The sequence below is a fragment of the Ammospiza caudacuta genome, chromosome 29 (genome assembly GCF_027887145.1).
Source record: "Ammospiza caudacuta isolate bAmmCau1 chromosome 29, bAmmCau1.pri, whole genome shotgun sequence".
Taxonomy (NCBI): domain Eukaryota; kingdom Metazoa; phylum Chordata; class Aves; order Passeriformes; family Passerellidae; genus Ammospiza; species Ammospiza caudacuta.
Window position 1 is genome coordinate 5335551 of NC_080621.1, and position 14082 is coordinate 5349632.

Consider the following 14082-nt stretch of genomic DNA (forward strand, 5'->3'; position numbering starts at 1 on the left):
GTGGTGGTGGTGGCATCTGCGTTCTTGAGATGTTCCCAGCATGGTGGCATCAATGGTGGCATCCCAGCATGGTAGCATCCATGATGTTCTCCTTCAGTGGTTGGGTGACCACCATGCGTGGGCCAGGTCCACCACAGCAGAGGGGGGTGGTGGGTGGTGGCACGTCCAGTCAGCCGTGGTGGCACCAAGGGTTCAGTGTGTGTGGCCAATTTGGTTTGATTGCATTATTGATTTGGAATTTTTAATCAGTATCTTCATTAATCACCTGGATGGGATCAGGCTGACCATGGGATTTAATGTTTCTAATCAAAATCTTCATTGATGATCTGGATGGTGTCACCAAGGCCAGGATGACCATGGGACTTGATGCCGTCATTGATTTGATATTTTCAATCAATATCTTCATTGATGATCTCAATGGGGTCACCAAGCTCAGGCTGACCATGGTGGCCACACAATGAAGTTAACCAAGACACAAGAGTGACCTTGGGGTCTCCAGGACCTCAGTGACCTGTGTGACCCGGTGTGGCCTCCTGGGCTGGTCCCCATGTGTCACTGGGGGTACTGGTTTATACTGAGAGGCCTCTCCCAGTGGTCCAGAGGGGTTGGGATGGGGAGGACCCCAGACCCAAGCCCACCCTCACTGCCGGACTCTGCCCTGGACAGCCCGAGGGGAGGCGGCTGGAGAAGACAGTGAAGATCGTGGAGCTGGACCCGCAGAACAAGGGAGTCAGTGAGTGACATCTCTGGGGAGGTCCCACGGTGACTTTGGGGCATTCTGGGGATCAAGGAGGTCTCACAGTGGCTTTGGGACATCTTTGGGGACCAGGGAGGTCCCACAGTGGCTTTGGGACATCTTTGGGGACCATGGTGGTCCCATGGTGGCTTTGGGACGTCTTTGGGGACCAGGAAGGTCCCACTGTGGGTTTGGGGCATCTTTTGGAGACCAGGGAGGTTTCACCGTGGGTCTGGGACATCTGGAGGGATCAAGGAGGTACCTCCAAGCTCAGGTTTGGGACAACTTGGAGGACAAGGGGTGTTCCACCATGGAACTGGGACATCTCAAGGGACAAGTGACACCCTGATGTGGGGTGGGGCGGGGTCACCTCAGGAGAGGATTTGGGGTCACCACATCCACTCCACCCCACAGACGGGGTGCAGGAGGAGCAGGTGAAGGCCGCAGACCTCTCGGACATTGTCCCCAGCACCGAGTCGGAGACCAAAGTCAGCATCCAGGGTGAGCACCATGGAGATGACACATGGGGACAACCTGGTTGAGGGGTGGGACATCTTGAGCGTGACACATCCTCTCCTGGCCCAGGCAACCCCGTGTCCATCATTGTGGAGAAGGCCATTGATGGGGCCAAGCTGCAGCACCTGATCGTGACGCCAAAGGGCTGTGGGGAGCAGAACATGATCTTCATGACGCCCACGGTCATCGCTGTCCACTACCTGGACAACACCATGCAGTGGGAGACCTTCGGCATTGATCGCCGGGCTGGTGCCATTGAGCTGATCAAGAAAGGTGGGAACAGCCCCAGAATGGAGGGATTGCCTTAAAATGGTGGGAACGGCACCAAAATGGTCGGAACAGCCCCAAAAGTGGTGGGAGTGTCCCCAAAGTGGTGGGAACAGCACCGAAAGTAGTGAGAATGTCCTCAGAATAGTGGGAATGGCACTGAAAGTGGTGGGAATGTCCTTAAAATGGTGGGAATGTCACCAAAATGGTGGGAATGTCCTCAAAATGGTGGAAACCTCCTCAAAATGGTGGAATGTCCTCAAAATAGTGGGAATGTCCTCAAAATGTTGGGAATGTCCTCAAAATAGTGGGAACTGCTAGGGATGAGACTGTCCTCAAATGTGGTGGGAATGGCCTCAAAATGGTGGAATGCCCTCAAAATGCTGGAAATGGCCTCAAAAGTGGTGGGAATGTCCTCAGAAGGGTGGGAATGGCACCGAAAGTGGTGAGAATGTCCTTAAAATAGTGGGAATGTCCTCAAAATGGTGGTAATATCCTCAGAAGGGTGGGAACGGATCCAAAATGGTGGGAACAGCACCGAAAGTGGTGGGAGGGTCCCCAAAATGGTGGGAATAGCACCAAAATGGTGGGAATGTACTCCAAATAGTGGAATGTCCTCAAAATTATGGGAACTGCACCAAAAGGGAGGGGACTGTCCTCAAAAGTGGTGTGAATGGCCTCAAAAGTGGTGGGAATGTACTCAAAATGGTGGGAACAGGCCTGAAAGGGGTGGAAATGGCTCTTAAAGGCATGGGAACAGCTCCAAAATGGTGGGAACATCCTCAAAATGGTGGGAATATCCTCAAAATTGTGGGAACAGCTCCGAAAGGGGTGGGAATGGCCCCAAAATGGTGTGAACAGCCTCAGAAATTGTGGAAATGTCCTCAAAAGGGGTAGGAATGTCCCTTGGTGTCTGCTCTCACGTCACAGAAGGTTCCTGTCATCTGAGGTGGTACAGAAGGTTGCTCCTCTGGAGGTGACCTGGGTTGGGTGATGCCAGTTTGGGGTTTCCAGAGTTACTGGTGTGCACTGGGAGGGGCTCCAGAGCGAGTTGGTGTCCTGAGGGTTCCTCAGCTTGGGTGGGTGCTCTTTGTGTTGGCTAGTGGTTGGAGGACATTGGTGTCCTGAAGCCCACCCAAGCCACCCCTCATGTTGACCAACGGTTGGAGGACATTGGTGGCCTGGAGCCACCGACTGCCACCCCTTGCATTGACCAGTGGTTGGAGAACATTGGTGGCCTGAGGCCACCCTTCATGTTGACCAATGGTTGGAAGACATTGGTGACCTGAAGCCCACCCAGGCCACCCCTCACGTTGACCAACAGCCATCTCCTCGCAGGTTACACCCAGCAGTTGGCCTTCCGCAAGCCCGACAGTTCATACGCCGCCTTCCTCGATCGCCCCTCCAGCACCTGGTGAGGGACCTGCTGCCGCCACCACCACCCAGCCCAGGTGACAGGGACAGGTGTGACCCTCAGGTGTCCCCATCTCCAGGTTGACCGCCTACGTGGTGAAGGTGTTCGCCATGGCCAGGAAGCTGACAGACATCGAGCACGGTGAGATCTGCGGCCCCATCAAGTGGCTCATCCTCAACAAGCAGAAGCCAGACGGGGTCTTCCAGGAGGACGCGCCTGTCATCCATAAGGGGATGATGGTAAGGGGACACCTCAACCATGTCAGTGCTGGTGGCCGAAGCTTGGGGGATCTCGGGTGGAGGATGGGAGGTTTTGTGTGGGTTTTGGGTGAAGGTCTGGTGAACTTTGGATGTTCCTTGGATGTTCCTTGGGTATATGTCAGGTGAACCTCAGGAATTCTTTGAGTGTTCCTTGGTTGAAGTTTGGGTGGGTTTTGGGTGTTCCTTGCCTGGAGGTCAAGTGTTCCTTAGATGGTTTTTGGGTGTTCCTTGGACCTTCCTGGGATGAAGGTCAGGGCAAAGTCAAACATTCCTTGGGTGTTCCTTGGGTGTCCCTTGGGTGAAGTCTGGATGCCCATTTGGTGTCCCTTGGGTATCCCTTGAGTGTCCCTTGAATGTCCCTTGGATGTTCCTCATAAAAAGGTCAGGTGAAGGTCAGATATTCTTTGGGTGTCCCTTGTGTGACATTTGAGTGTCCATTGGATGTCCCTTGATTGTCCCTTGGGTGTTCCTCACCTAAAGGTCAGATGAAGGTCAAATATTCTTTGGATGTCCCTTGAGTATCCCTTGGGTGTTCCTCACATGAAGGTCAGATACTGTTTGGATGTCCCTCGGGTGACATTTGAATGTCCCTCAGATTAGTCAAGGACAGATCTTTGGAATGAGCTGCTGGTGGACCACCAAATGTTTGGAAAACCCTGATCCCGAGATTTTTTCCCTCTTTTTCATCCCACAGGGAGGCTACCAAGGTGCCGAGCCCGAGGTGTCCCTCACCGCCTTCATCCTCATCGCCCTGGAGGAGGCACGGGGCATCTGCAAGGACCACATAAATGTAAGTGACCCCACAGGTGACATTCCTGCGGTTTCAGACCATTATGAAAGCCACCTGAGATGCCAAATTCTCCATCCTTGGTTCCCAGAGCTTGGATGACAGCATCAACAAGGCCACTGGGTTCCTGGCACGGCGCTACGAGGGGCTGGCCCGGCCCTACACAGTGGCCCTGGCGTCCTACGCACTGGCCCTGGCTGGGAAGCTCAAGAGTGAGAGGATCCTCATGAGGTTCTCCAAAGGTGACACCTCAACAGGGGTCAAAATTGGGGTGAAAGGAGGTGAATTTGGGTTCTCATGAGGTTCTCCAAAGGTGGCATCTCAAGAGGGGTCAAACCAGGGTGAAAAGAGGTGGGTTTGGGTCTTCAGGAGGTTCTTCAAAGGTGATGCCTTAGCAGGTCAAAATTGGCACCAGGAAAATTGGTTTTGGATCTTCAGGAGGTTCTCCAAAGATGACACCAAACCTGGAGTGGAAATTGGTCAAAACTGGGGTGAAAAGAAGTGGGTTTGGGTTCTCATGAGGTTCTCCAAAAGTGACGCCTCAATAGGGGTCAAAATTGAGGTGAAAGGAGGTGGGTTTGGGTTCTCATGAGGTTCTCCAAAGGTGATGCCTCAAGAGTGGTCAAAGTTGGGGTGAAAGGAGGTGGGTTTGGGTCTTCAGGAGGTTCTTCAAAGGTAATGCCTCAAGAAGGGTCAAAATAGAGGTGAAAGGAGGTGGGTTTGGATGTTCTCCAAAGGAGACACCCCAAGAGAGGTCAAAGCGAGGTGAAAGGAGGTGGGTTTAGGTCTTCAGGAGGTTCTCCAAAGGTGACATTTCAAGAGGGGTCAAATTGGGGTGAAAGGAGGTGGGTTTGGGTTCTCATGAGGTTATCCAAAGGGGTCAAAATTGGCATCAGGAAAACTGGTTTTGTGTCTTCAGGAGGTTCTCCAAAGATGACACCAAACTTGGGGTGGAAATTGGGGTGAGGGGAGGTAGTTTCACCTGGGAGATGCAATTTGAGGTGAAAGGAGGTGGTTTGGGATCATCATGAGGTTCATCAAAAGTAACATCTCCCCTTGGTGTGGAAAGGGTTGGAATTTAGGGTCAGGAGAGGTGGTTTTGGGTCGTCAGAAGGTTCTCCAACGTTGGTTTTGTGTTCTCCTAAGGTTTTCGAAGGTGACACCTCACCTTGTGGTTAAAAGGGATGAAACTGGGGTAAGAGGAGGTGGTTCTGGGTTCTCACAAGGCTCTCCAAATCTGGTTTTGGGTCCTCATGACGTTCTCCAGAACTGAATTCTCACCCAGGGTTGTATTTTAGGGTCAGGGAAAGTGGTTTTGGGTCCTCCTGAGGTTCTCCAAATCTGGTTTTGGGTTCTCCTGAGGTTCTCCAACCTCACCTTGGGGTTAAAAGGGATGAAACTGGGATCAGAGGAGTAGGTTTGGGTCCTCCTGAGGTTCTCCAGAAGTGGTTTAGGACCCTCCTGAGATAATGCCTCACCCGGGGCTGTAATTTGTGGCCAGGCTGAGGTGGCCGTGGGGGTCCCTGGTGGCTGAAGATGTCTCTGATGTCCCCACAGGTGGGGCCAGCTGGGAGGAGCGCAACGCCCGCACCTACAACATCGAGGGCACGTCCTATGCGCTGCTGGCCCTGGTGCAGATGAAGAAGTCCGAGCTGGCCGGGCCAGTGGTCCGGTGGCTGGCCCAGCAGAACTACTATGGAGAGACCTACGGCTCCACCCAGGTGGGACATGGGACAGCCCCGGCCATGCGCGGGGACATCCCTGGGACACCTGGTGGCGCTGGGGTTGACAGGGATGGGCGTTGTCATTTCGGGGACATCTTGGGTGGCACAGGAGCCAAAGGTCACTCAGAAGAGTTTGGGCATGCTCCAGGTGATGTCTCCAAGCTCTGGTGACACGGGTGTCCCCTCAAGGTTACTCAGAAGATCTTGTGGGTTCTCCACCAGTGTCCCCAAGCCATGGTGACCCTGATGTCCCCTCAGGCCACACAGGAGAACTTGTGGGTTCTCCATCAGGGTCCCCAAACCCTGGTTACCCCAGTGTCCCCTCAGTCCACCCTGGAGCCCTTGTGGGATCTCCACCCAGTGTCCCCAAGCCCTAGTGACACCAGTGTCCCCTCAGGCCACCATCCTCGTGTTCCAAGCGCTGGCCCAGTACCAGGTGGCTGCGCAGGCCCAGGAGCAGCTGGAGCTGGACGTGTCGGTGCTGCTGCCGCGCCGCGCCAGCCCCGTCAAGTACCGCATCGAGAACCGCAATGCGCTGGTGGCGCGCTCCGCTGAGGTACCTGTCCTTGTCATCTGTCCTTGTCACTGGCACCTGTCACCTGTCCCTGGCATTGTCACCTGACACTGTCACCTCTGGGTCTCCTCGTGGGATAATCCCATCCCATGACTATGGCCACCATTGTCCTTGTCCCTTCCATGTCCCCTCCTGTCACCTCTGTATCCTCTCCAGGCTTGGAATGTCCCAGGCTGGCCTTGTCCCCTCCCCTGCTGTGACCTGCAATGTCCTTGTCACCTCTCTGTCCTCCTGATCTCTGCGTCCCTTCCGTGTCCTTCAATGTCCCTGTCCCCTCTATCTCTGCAGCGCTGCCACCCCTTCTGTGTCCTGCCCGTCCCGTCCATGTTCCCACATGCCCCTGCACCTCTGCTTGTCCCTCCTGGGGACATCTCCTGTCCCTCCCCAATGTCCTCTGTCCCCTTCCCAATGTCACCTGTAGCTTCCCAATGTCCCCTGTCCCTCCTGGGGACATCCATTGTTCCTTCCCAATGTCCCCTGTCCCCTTCCCCATGTCACCTGTCCCCTCCCAATGTCCCCTGTCCCTCCTGGGGACATCCTCTGTCCCTTCCCACTGTCCCCTGTCCCCTTCCCAATGTCACCTGTCCCCTCCCAATGTCCCCTGTCCCTCCTGGGGACATCCTCTGTCCCTTCCCAATGTCCCCTCAGACCAAGGGCGGAGGGCGTGGGCAAGGGGACAACGACAGTGGTGACCATGTACCACATCCCCAATGTCCCCAGTGTCCCCAGTGTCCCCACTGTCCCCTCAGACGAAGCACAACGAGGACTTCACGGTCAAGGCGGAGGGCATGGGCAAGGGGACAATGACAGTGGTGACTGTGTACCACGCCAAGGTCCCTGAGAGGGAGGACAAGTGTGACAAGTTCAACCTGACCGTGGATGTGCAGGAGGTCAACAAGGGTGGGTCCCCAACTGTCCCCTCCCTGTCCTCGCAATTTCACCACCATCCCCTCCCCATGTCCCCTCTGTGAGTACCTCGTGTCACCTTCAATGTCACCTCGGTGTCCCCACCCAGGCAGGGAAGAGGAGGACATCATCAGGACAGTCAAGATCAACATCTGCACCAGGTGGGGACATTGGGGATGTTGGGGACACTGGGGACACTGGGGACATTGGAGACAGTGGGTCACAGAGGAAAAGGGGAAGAAGGGACATAGGGGACAGGGAGGAAAATGGAGACATTGGGGACTTTGGGGTCAGGGTGGGGACAGCAGGGACATTGGGGACAGTGGGGACAGGGAGAAGGGGAGGGAGGGACATTGGGGACAAGGAAGAATATGGGGACATCAGGGACAGGGGGACAGCAGAGACATCCAGGAAAATGGGGGCACTGGGGACAGGAACAGCAGGGAAAGGATGGGAACATTGGGGACAGTGGGGACAGGATGGGGAATGGGATGGAGGGACACAGGGGACATTGGGCACACTGGGGACATTGGGGACACTGGGGATAACTGAGACAGAGAAGAGGTGTTGGGGACAGGGACACTGGGGAAAGGATGGGGACAGCAGGGACATTGGGGACAGTGGGGACACGGGGGACATCAGAGACAGGGAGAAGGGGCGGGAGGGACATTGGGAACAAGGAGGAAAATGGGGACATTGGTGACAAGGAGTAAAATGGGGATATTGGGGACAGGGAGGAAAATGGGGACATTGAGGACAGGGACAGCAGGGAAAGGATGGGGACGTTGGGGACACTGGGGACATTGGAGACACTGGGGACAACAGAGACAGAGAGGGGGTATTGGGAACAGGGACACCAGAGAGAGGATGGAGATATTGAGGACAACATGGGGACATTGGGGAGATAGAGGGGACATTGGGGGCAGGAATATCAGTGAAAGGATGGGGACATTGGGGACAGTGAGGACAGGATGGGGAGTGGGATGAAGGGACACTGGGGACATTGGGGACACTAGGGACAAGGATGGGGGACACTGGGGACAAAAAGCACTCACCTTGTCCCATGGGGGTGTTGGGGACATCAGGGAGGGGACCCTGGGGACACTGCAGGGGTGGGGACAGGTGGGGTGGCCTCAGCTGTGTCCCCACAGGTACCTGGACACCGTGGATGCCACCATGTCCATCCTGGACGTGTCCATGCTCACGGGATTCACACCGGACGTGCAGGACCTCAGGAGGGTCAGTGTGGGGACATGAGAACACTGTGGGGACACCAGGGGGACATGGGGACACTGCAGGGACATGGGGACACCACAGGGACATGGGGACAACAGGGGGACATAGGGACAGCAGGGGACAGCAGAGGACATTGGGGCACTGGGGGGTGGGGGGGGGCGGACATGACACACGACATGGGGACACTCAATGTCACACTGTCCCAAGTGTCACGCTGTCCCCGTTGTCCTCCATGCCCGATGTCACTCTGCCCCTGATGTTACTCTGTCCCCATTGTTCCCAGTGTCACACTGTCCCCACTGCCCCCAATGTCACTGTCCCCGCTGTCATCGGTGTCACTCTGTCCCCAGTGTCCCCAATGTCACTGTGTCCCCGCTGTCCCCAGCTGTCCGAGGGTGTGGACAGGTACATCTCCAAGTTTGAGCTCGACCAGGACAAAGAGCGGAGCAATGTCGTCATTTACCTGGACAAGGTGGGGACACTGGGGCCACGGGAGTGGGGACAGGACTGGGGTGATGGCAGAGACAAGATGGGACAAAGGCAGGATGTTACAGGGACAGGGACAGGGAGAAGGTGGGACAGAGGTGGCGACAGGATGGGACAGGGACCAAGGTGGATTGGGGACATGAGCAGGGACAGGAGGGTGACAATCGTGATGATGAAGGTGGGGACACGGGGGACACTGGGGACAGGAGGGACACGGGAAAAAGATGGGACAGGAATGTGAGAGGACAGGAATGGGGACAGGGACAGGACAGGAACAGGGATCAGGATGGAGTTGGGGACATGGGCAGGGACAGGGCTGTGACAGGGACACAGCTGGGGACAAGGGTGGTGACAGCAACAGTCTCAAGGTGGTGACAAGGACAGGGATGGGTGGGGACAGCATGGGGACATGGCTGGGGACAGGACCGAGTGTGTTGTGAAGGTGACTCACAGCCTGTCTGAGTGCCACCCCCATGTCCCCTGTCCCTGTTCCCTGTCCCCATCCCTGTCCCCTGTCCCCCCATGCTGTCCCTGTTCCCGTGCTGTCCCTGTCCCCGTGTTGTCCTTGTCCTCATGCTGTCCCATGTCCTTGTTCCCTTGCTGTCTCTGTGCTGTTCCTTGTCCTCATCCCTGTCCCTGTCCCCATGCTGTCCCCTGTCCCTGTCCCTGTGCTGTCCTTGTGCTGTCCCCGTGCTGATCCCTGTCCCTTGTCCCTATCCCTGTCCCCATGCTGTCCCCTGTCCCTGTCCCTGTCCCCCTGCTGTCCCCTGTCCCTTGTCCCTGTCTCTGTCCCCGTGCTGTCCCCGCGCTGTCCCCAGGTGTCACACAGGGCCCAGGAGTGTTTCGCCTTCAAGGCCCACCAGAGGTTCCAGGTGGGGCTGATCCAGCCGGCGGCCATCAGCGTCTACAGCTACTACAGCATTGGTGTGTCATTGTCATTGTCATTGTCACTGTCACTGTCACTGTCACTGTGTCATTGTCATTGTCATTGTCACTGTGTCACTGTGTCACTGTGTCACTGTGTCACTGTCATTGTCATTGTCACTGTCACTGTGTCACTGTCTACAGCTACTACAGCATCAGTGTGTCACTGTCATTGTCACTGTCATTGTCATTGTCCCCTCTGTCATTGTCCCTGTCACTGTCACTGTCCCCTCTGTCACCTCTCTCACTGTCACTGTCACTGTCCCCTCCCTGTCACTGTCACTGTCACTGTCTCCTCTGTCCCCATCCCTGTCCCCTATCCTCGTCCCTGTCTCCATCCTTGTCCCTGTCCCTGACCCCTGTCCCACTCCTCTGTGCCCTGTCCCCTCCCCGTCTTCACCCCATCCCTGTCCCTGTCCCTGTCCCTAGTGCCACCCAGGTCACCTGGGTTACCTCTGTCACCTGTGTCCCGATCTCCTTGTGTCTCCCTGGCTGATGTCCCCTGCTGTCTCCCCTGCTGTCCCCACTGTCCCCTGCTGTCCCCTGCTGTCCCCTGCTGTCCCTGCTGTCCCCTACTGTCCCCTGATGTTCCCGTGTCCCCTGATGTCCCCAGTTGTCCCCACATCCCCAGCTGTCCCCAGCTGTCCCCTGCTGTCCTCTGATGTCCCCGTGTCCCTGCAGATGATCGCTGCACCCGGTTCTACCACCCGGACAAGGAGGGAGGGAAACTGAACAAGATCTGCCAGGGGGACGTTTGTCGCTGTGCTGAAGGTGACACGGGGACACGCGGACACAGGGACATGGGGACAGGGTGGGACATGTCATGACCATGATGGGGACATGTCCTGGCCATGGTGGGACATGTTGATGTGATGAGACACTTCATGGCCAGGGTGAGACACATCATGGACATGGTGGGACAAATCAATGATGAGATATCACATGTCACCATGATGGGAACGTGTCATGGCCATGGTGGAGACATGTCCTGGTCATGGTGGGACACACTGATGTGATGGGACACTTCATGGCCCTGATGGGGACACATCATGGGCATGGTAAGGACATGTCATGGTCATGGTGGGACACATTAATGATGAGATGTCACATGTCACCATGATGGGGACATGTCATGGTGGGACACGTTGATGTGACATGGACATGGTGGGACACGTCATGGGCATGGTAAGGACATGTCATGGTCATGGTGGGACACATCAATAATGAGATGTCACATGTCACCATGGTGGGGATATACCCTGGCCATGATGGGACACATCACGGCCATGATGGGGACACGTTCCTGCTGTGGTGGGACACGTCATGACCCTGGCTGGGACACATCATTGATGAGATGTCATATGTCATGACTCTGATGGGGACATGTCCCTGCCAGGGTTGACCTTGTCATGGCTGTGTCCCCGTGATGTCCCCGTGATGTCCCCATGATGTTCCCATGATGTCCCTGTGATACCCTCATGATGTCTCCATGATGTCCCCGTGATGTCCCCACAATGTCCCTGCGATATCCCCATGATGTCCCCGTGATGTCCTCATGATGTCCCCACAATGTCCCCACAATGTCCCCACAGAGAGCTGCTTCAAGCATCAGGAGGAGCCTGGGGACATCACCGTCAACCAACGCATCGAGCGTGCCTGCGAGCCTGGGGTGGACTTCGGTGGGAAATCGGGACACGGGACATTGGGGACATTGGGGGCATTGGGGACATTGAGGGCATTTGGGACATTGGGGACACTGGGGACAATGGCAACATCTGGGACACTGGGGACATTGGAGACATTGGGGAATTGGAGGAATTGGGGACATCAGGGACATCGGGGACATTGGGAGCAATGGGGACCTCAGGGACGTTGGGGACAATGGGGATATTGGGGACAATGGAGGCAATGGAGACAATGGGGCATTGGGGACATTGGGGATAATGGGGCATTGGGGGCAATGGAGACATTAGGGACACTGAGAGCATTGGGGACATCAGAGATGTTGAGGACAATGTGGATATTGGGGGACAACGGGAACATTGGGGACCTTGGGGACAATGGGGACCTTGGGGACAGTGGGGACGTTGGGGAATTGGGGACGTTGGGGCATTGGAGACATTGAGGCCATTGGGGACAATGGGGACATGGGGTGATATGGGGTCATGGCAGGTGGTGTTAGGGACATTGGGGACTTGGTGGGGGCAGGGAAGGACACGGTGGGAACAGGGGACACAGAAGGGCCACCCTGGCAGGGGTGACTGTCCCCATTGTTCCCAATGTGTCCCCTGGCAGTGTACAAGGTGAGGGTGGTGGCACAGGAGGAGACCCCGACCTACGACAATTACATCATGGAGATCCTGTCGGTCATCAAGATGGGTACGGCAACCTCGGGGGGGACAAGGCCACCACAGGGGAGACAAGGCCATTATGGGGGGACATAACCGTTATGGGTGCACATGGAAGGAGGACAAGGTCACCTCAACAAGGTGACATGGTCACCTCAGGGGGACACAAGGCCACCATAGAGTGGACAAGGCCACGGTGACACAATGCTATGGTGACACGGTGCCACGGTGACATGGTAACACTGTGACAGGCACAGACGAGGACCCGGCCGGCAGCAACAGGACCTTTGTGAGCCACCAGCAGTGCAGGGAGACCCTGAGGCTGCAGAGAGGAGAGGACTACCTGGTCTGGGGACAGGCCAGCGACCTCTGGGCCAGCGGCAGACAGTAGGACATGGTCCCCACTGTCCCCTGTGTCCCCTGGGTCCCCATTGGCCCCACTGGCCCCATTGGCCCTATTGACCCTAAATCCCCATTTTCCCTATTGTCCCCATTGTCCCCTGAATTCCAGATGTCCCTATTGCCCCATTGTCCCCACTGTCCCCACTGTCCCCACTGTTCCCACTGTCCCCATTGCCTCTCTATCCCCATTGTCCCCACTGTCCCCATGTCTGTCCCTACAGCTGTCCCCATGTCCCCCTGGCTGTCCCCGTGTCCCCAGCTGTCCCCGTGTCCCCAGCTGTCCCATGTCCCCAGCTGTCCTCTGTGTCCCCAGGTACAAGTACCTGATCAGGAAGGACACCTGGCTGGAGGAGTGGCCCTCGGAGACCACCTCTATATCCCCACTGTCCCCTATGTCCCCACTGTCCCCATGTCCCCATTGTCTCCACTGTCTCTATATCCCCATTGTCTCAATTGTCCCCTATATCCCCATATATCCCCATGTCCCCCTGGCTGTCCCCATGTCCCCAGCTGTCTCCTGTCTCCCCATTGCCCCCTATATCCCCATGTGTCCCCATTGCCCCCATTATCTCTACTGTCCCCATTGTCCCTATTGTACCCATTGTCCCTATTGTACCCATTGTCTCTATATCTCCATTACCCATAAATCCCCATTTCCCCCATGTCCCCATTATCCCCATTGTCCCCACTGTCCCCATATCCTCCTGTCTGTCCCCACATCCCCAGCTGATCCCATGTCCCCAGGTACAGGTACCTGATCAGGAAAGACACCTGGCTGGAGGAGTGGCCCTCGGAGGCCATCCCTATATCCCCACTGTCCCCACTGTCCCCATGTCCCCCTGTCTCTCCCTGTGTCCCCAGCTGTCCCCTGTGTCCCCAGGTACAGATACCTGATCGGGAAGGACACCTGGCTGGAGGAATGGCCCTCAGAGGCCGCCTGCCAGGACGCGTTGCTCCAGCGGCGCTGCCAGGACTTCGTCGAGTTCTCCGAGTCCATGACGTTCTTTGGCTGTCCCAGCTGAGTCCCCGAGATGCCACCACCCTGGAGTGCCACCACCCTGGGGTATTACCAACCCGCTGGTGGCACCCAGTGCTGGGGTATCACTGCTCTACTCCTGTTGCTTTTTGTCCCCTCATGGTTTTTTGGGGTTTTGGTTAAAAAAGTAATTTCTCAGCAATTGGCTTTGGTGTCCTTGAAGGGGGGACATGTGGGGGGGAGTGGGGACATCAGAGAGGACATGGGGACATGAGAGGGGATATGGAGACTTCAGAGGGGTCATGGGGATATGGTAAGGGACATGGGGACACCATAGAGGACATGGGGACATCATAGGGGATGTGGGGACACCACAGGGGACATGGGGACATCATAGAGGTCATGTGGACACCACAGGGGTCATGGGGACATCATAAAGGACATGGGGACACCACAGAGGACATGAGGACATGACAGGGGTCACCCCAGAGACTTTTGGCTTTTTCACCCCAGAGACACTTTTGGC

The 14082-nt window shown here is 56.3% G+C and overlaps 1 protein-coding gene across 1 annotated transcript in view; it reads left to right on the forward strand.

Moving 5' to 3' along the window:
• The window catches only part of LOC131569108 (A.superbus venom factor 1-like), a 28446-nt gene extending 14719 nt beyond the window's left edge, over positions 1 to 13727 (forward strand). The window contains exons 22-40 of the mRNA XM_058821332.1: positions 667 to 733; positions 1151 to 1237; positions 1322 to 1525; positions 2858 to 2933; positions 3013 to 3172; positions 3888 to 3983; positions 4072 to 4222; positions 5538 to 5701; positions 6102 to 6260; positions 7028 to 7178; positions 7294 to 7345; positions 8336 to 8423; positions 8806 to 8892; positions 9725 to 9830; positions 10512 to 10601; positions 11423 to 11509; positions 12126 to 12209; positions 12430 to 12565; positions 13461 to 13727. Coding sequence (XP_058677315.1) covers positions 667 to 733; positions 1151 to 1237; positions 1322 to 1525; positions 2858 to 2933; positions 3013 to 3172; positions 3888 to 3983; positions 4072 to 4222; positions 5538 to 5701; positions 6102 to 6260; positions 7028 to 7178; positions 7294 to 7345; positions 8336 to 8423; positions 8806 to 8892; positions 9725 to 9830; positions 10512 to 10601; positions 11423 to 11509; positions 12126 to 12209; positions 12430 to 12565; positions 13461 to 13602 — 2187 coding nt within the window. The 3' untranslated portion in view covers positions 13603 to 13727. The remainder of the gene's footprint in view (positions 1 to 666; positions 734 to 1150; positions 1238 to 1321; positions 1526 to 2857; positions 2934 to 3012; positions 3173 to 3887; positions 3984 to 4071; positions 4223 to 5537; positions 5702 to 6101; positions 6261 to 7027; positions 7179 to 7293; positions 7346 to 8335; positions 8424 to 8805; positions 8893 to 9724; positions 9831 to 10511; positions 10602 to 11422; positions 11510 to 12125; positions 12210 to 12429; positions 12566 to 13460) is intronic.
• Positions 13728 to 14082: the final 355 nt, after the last annotated feature.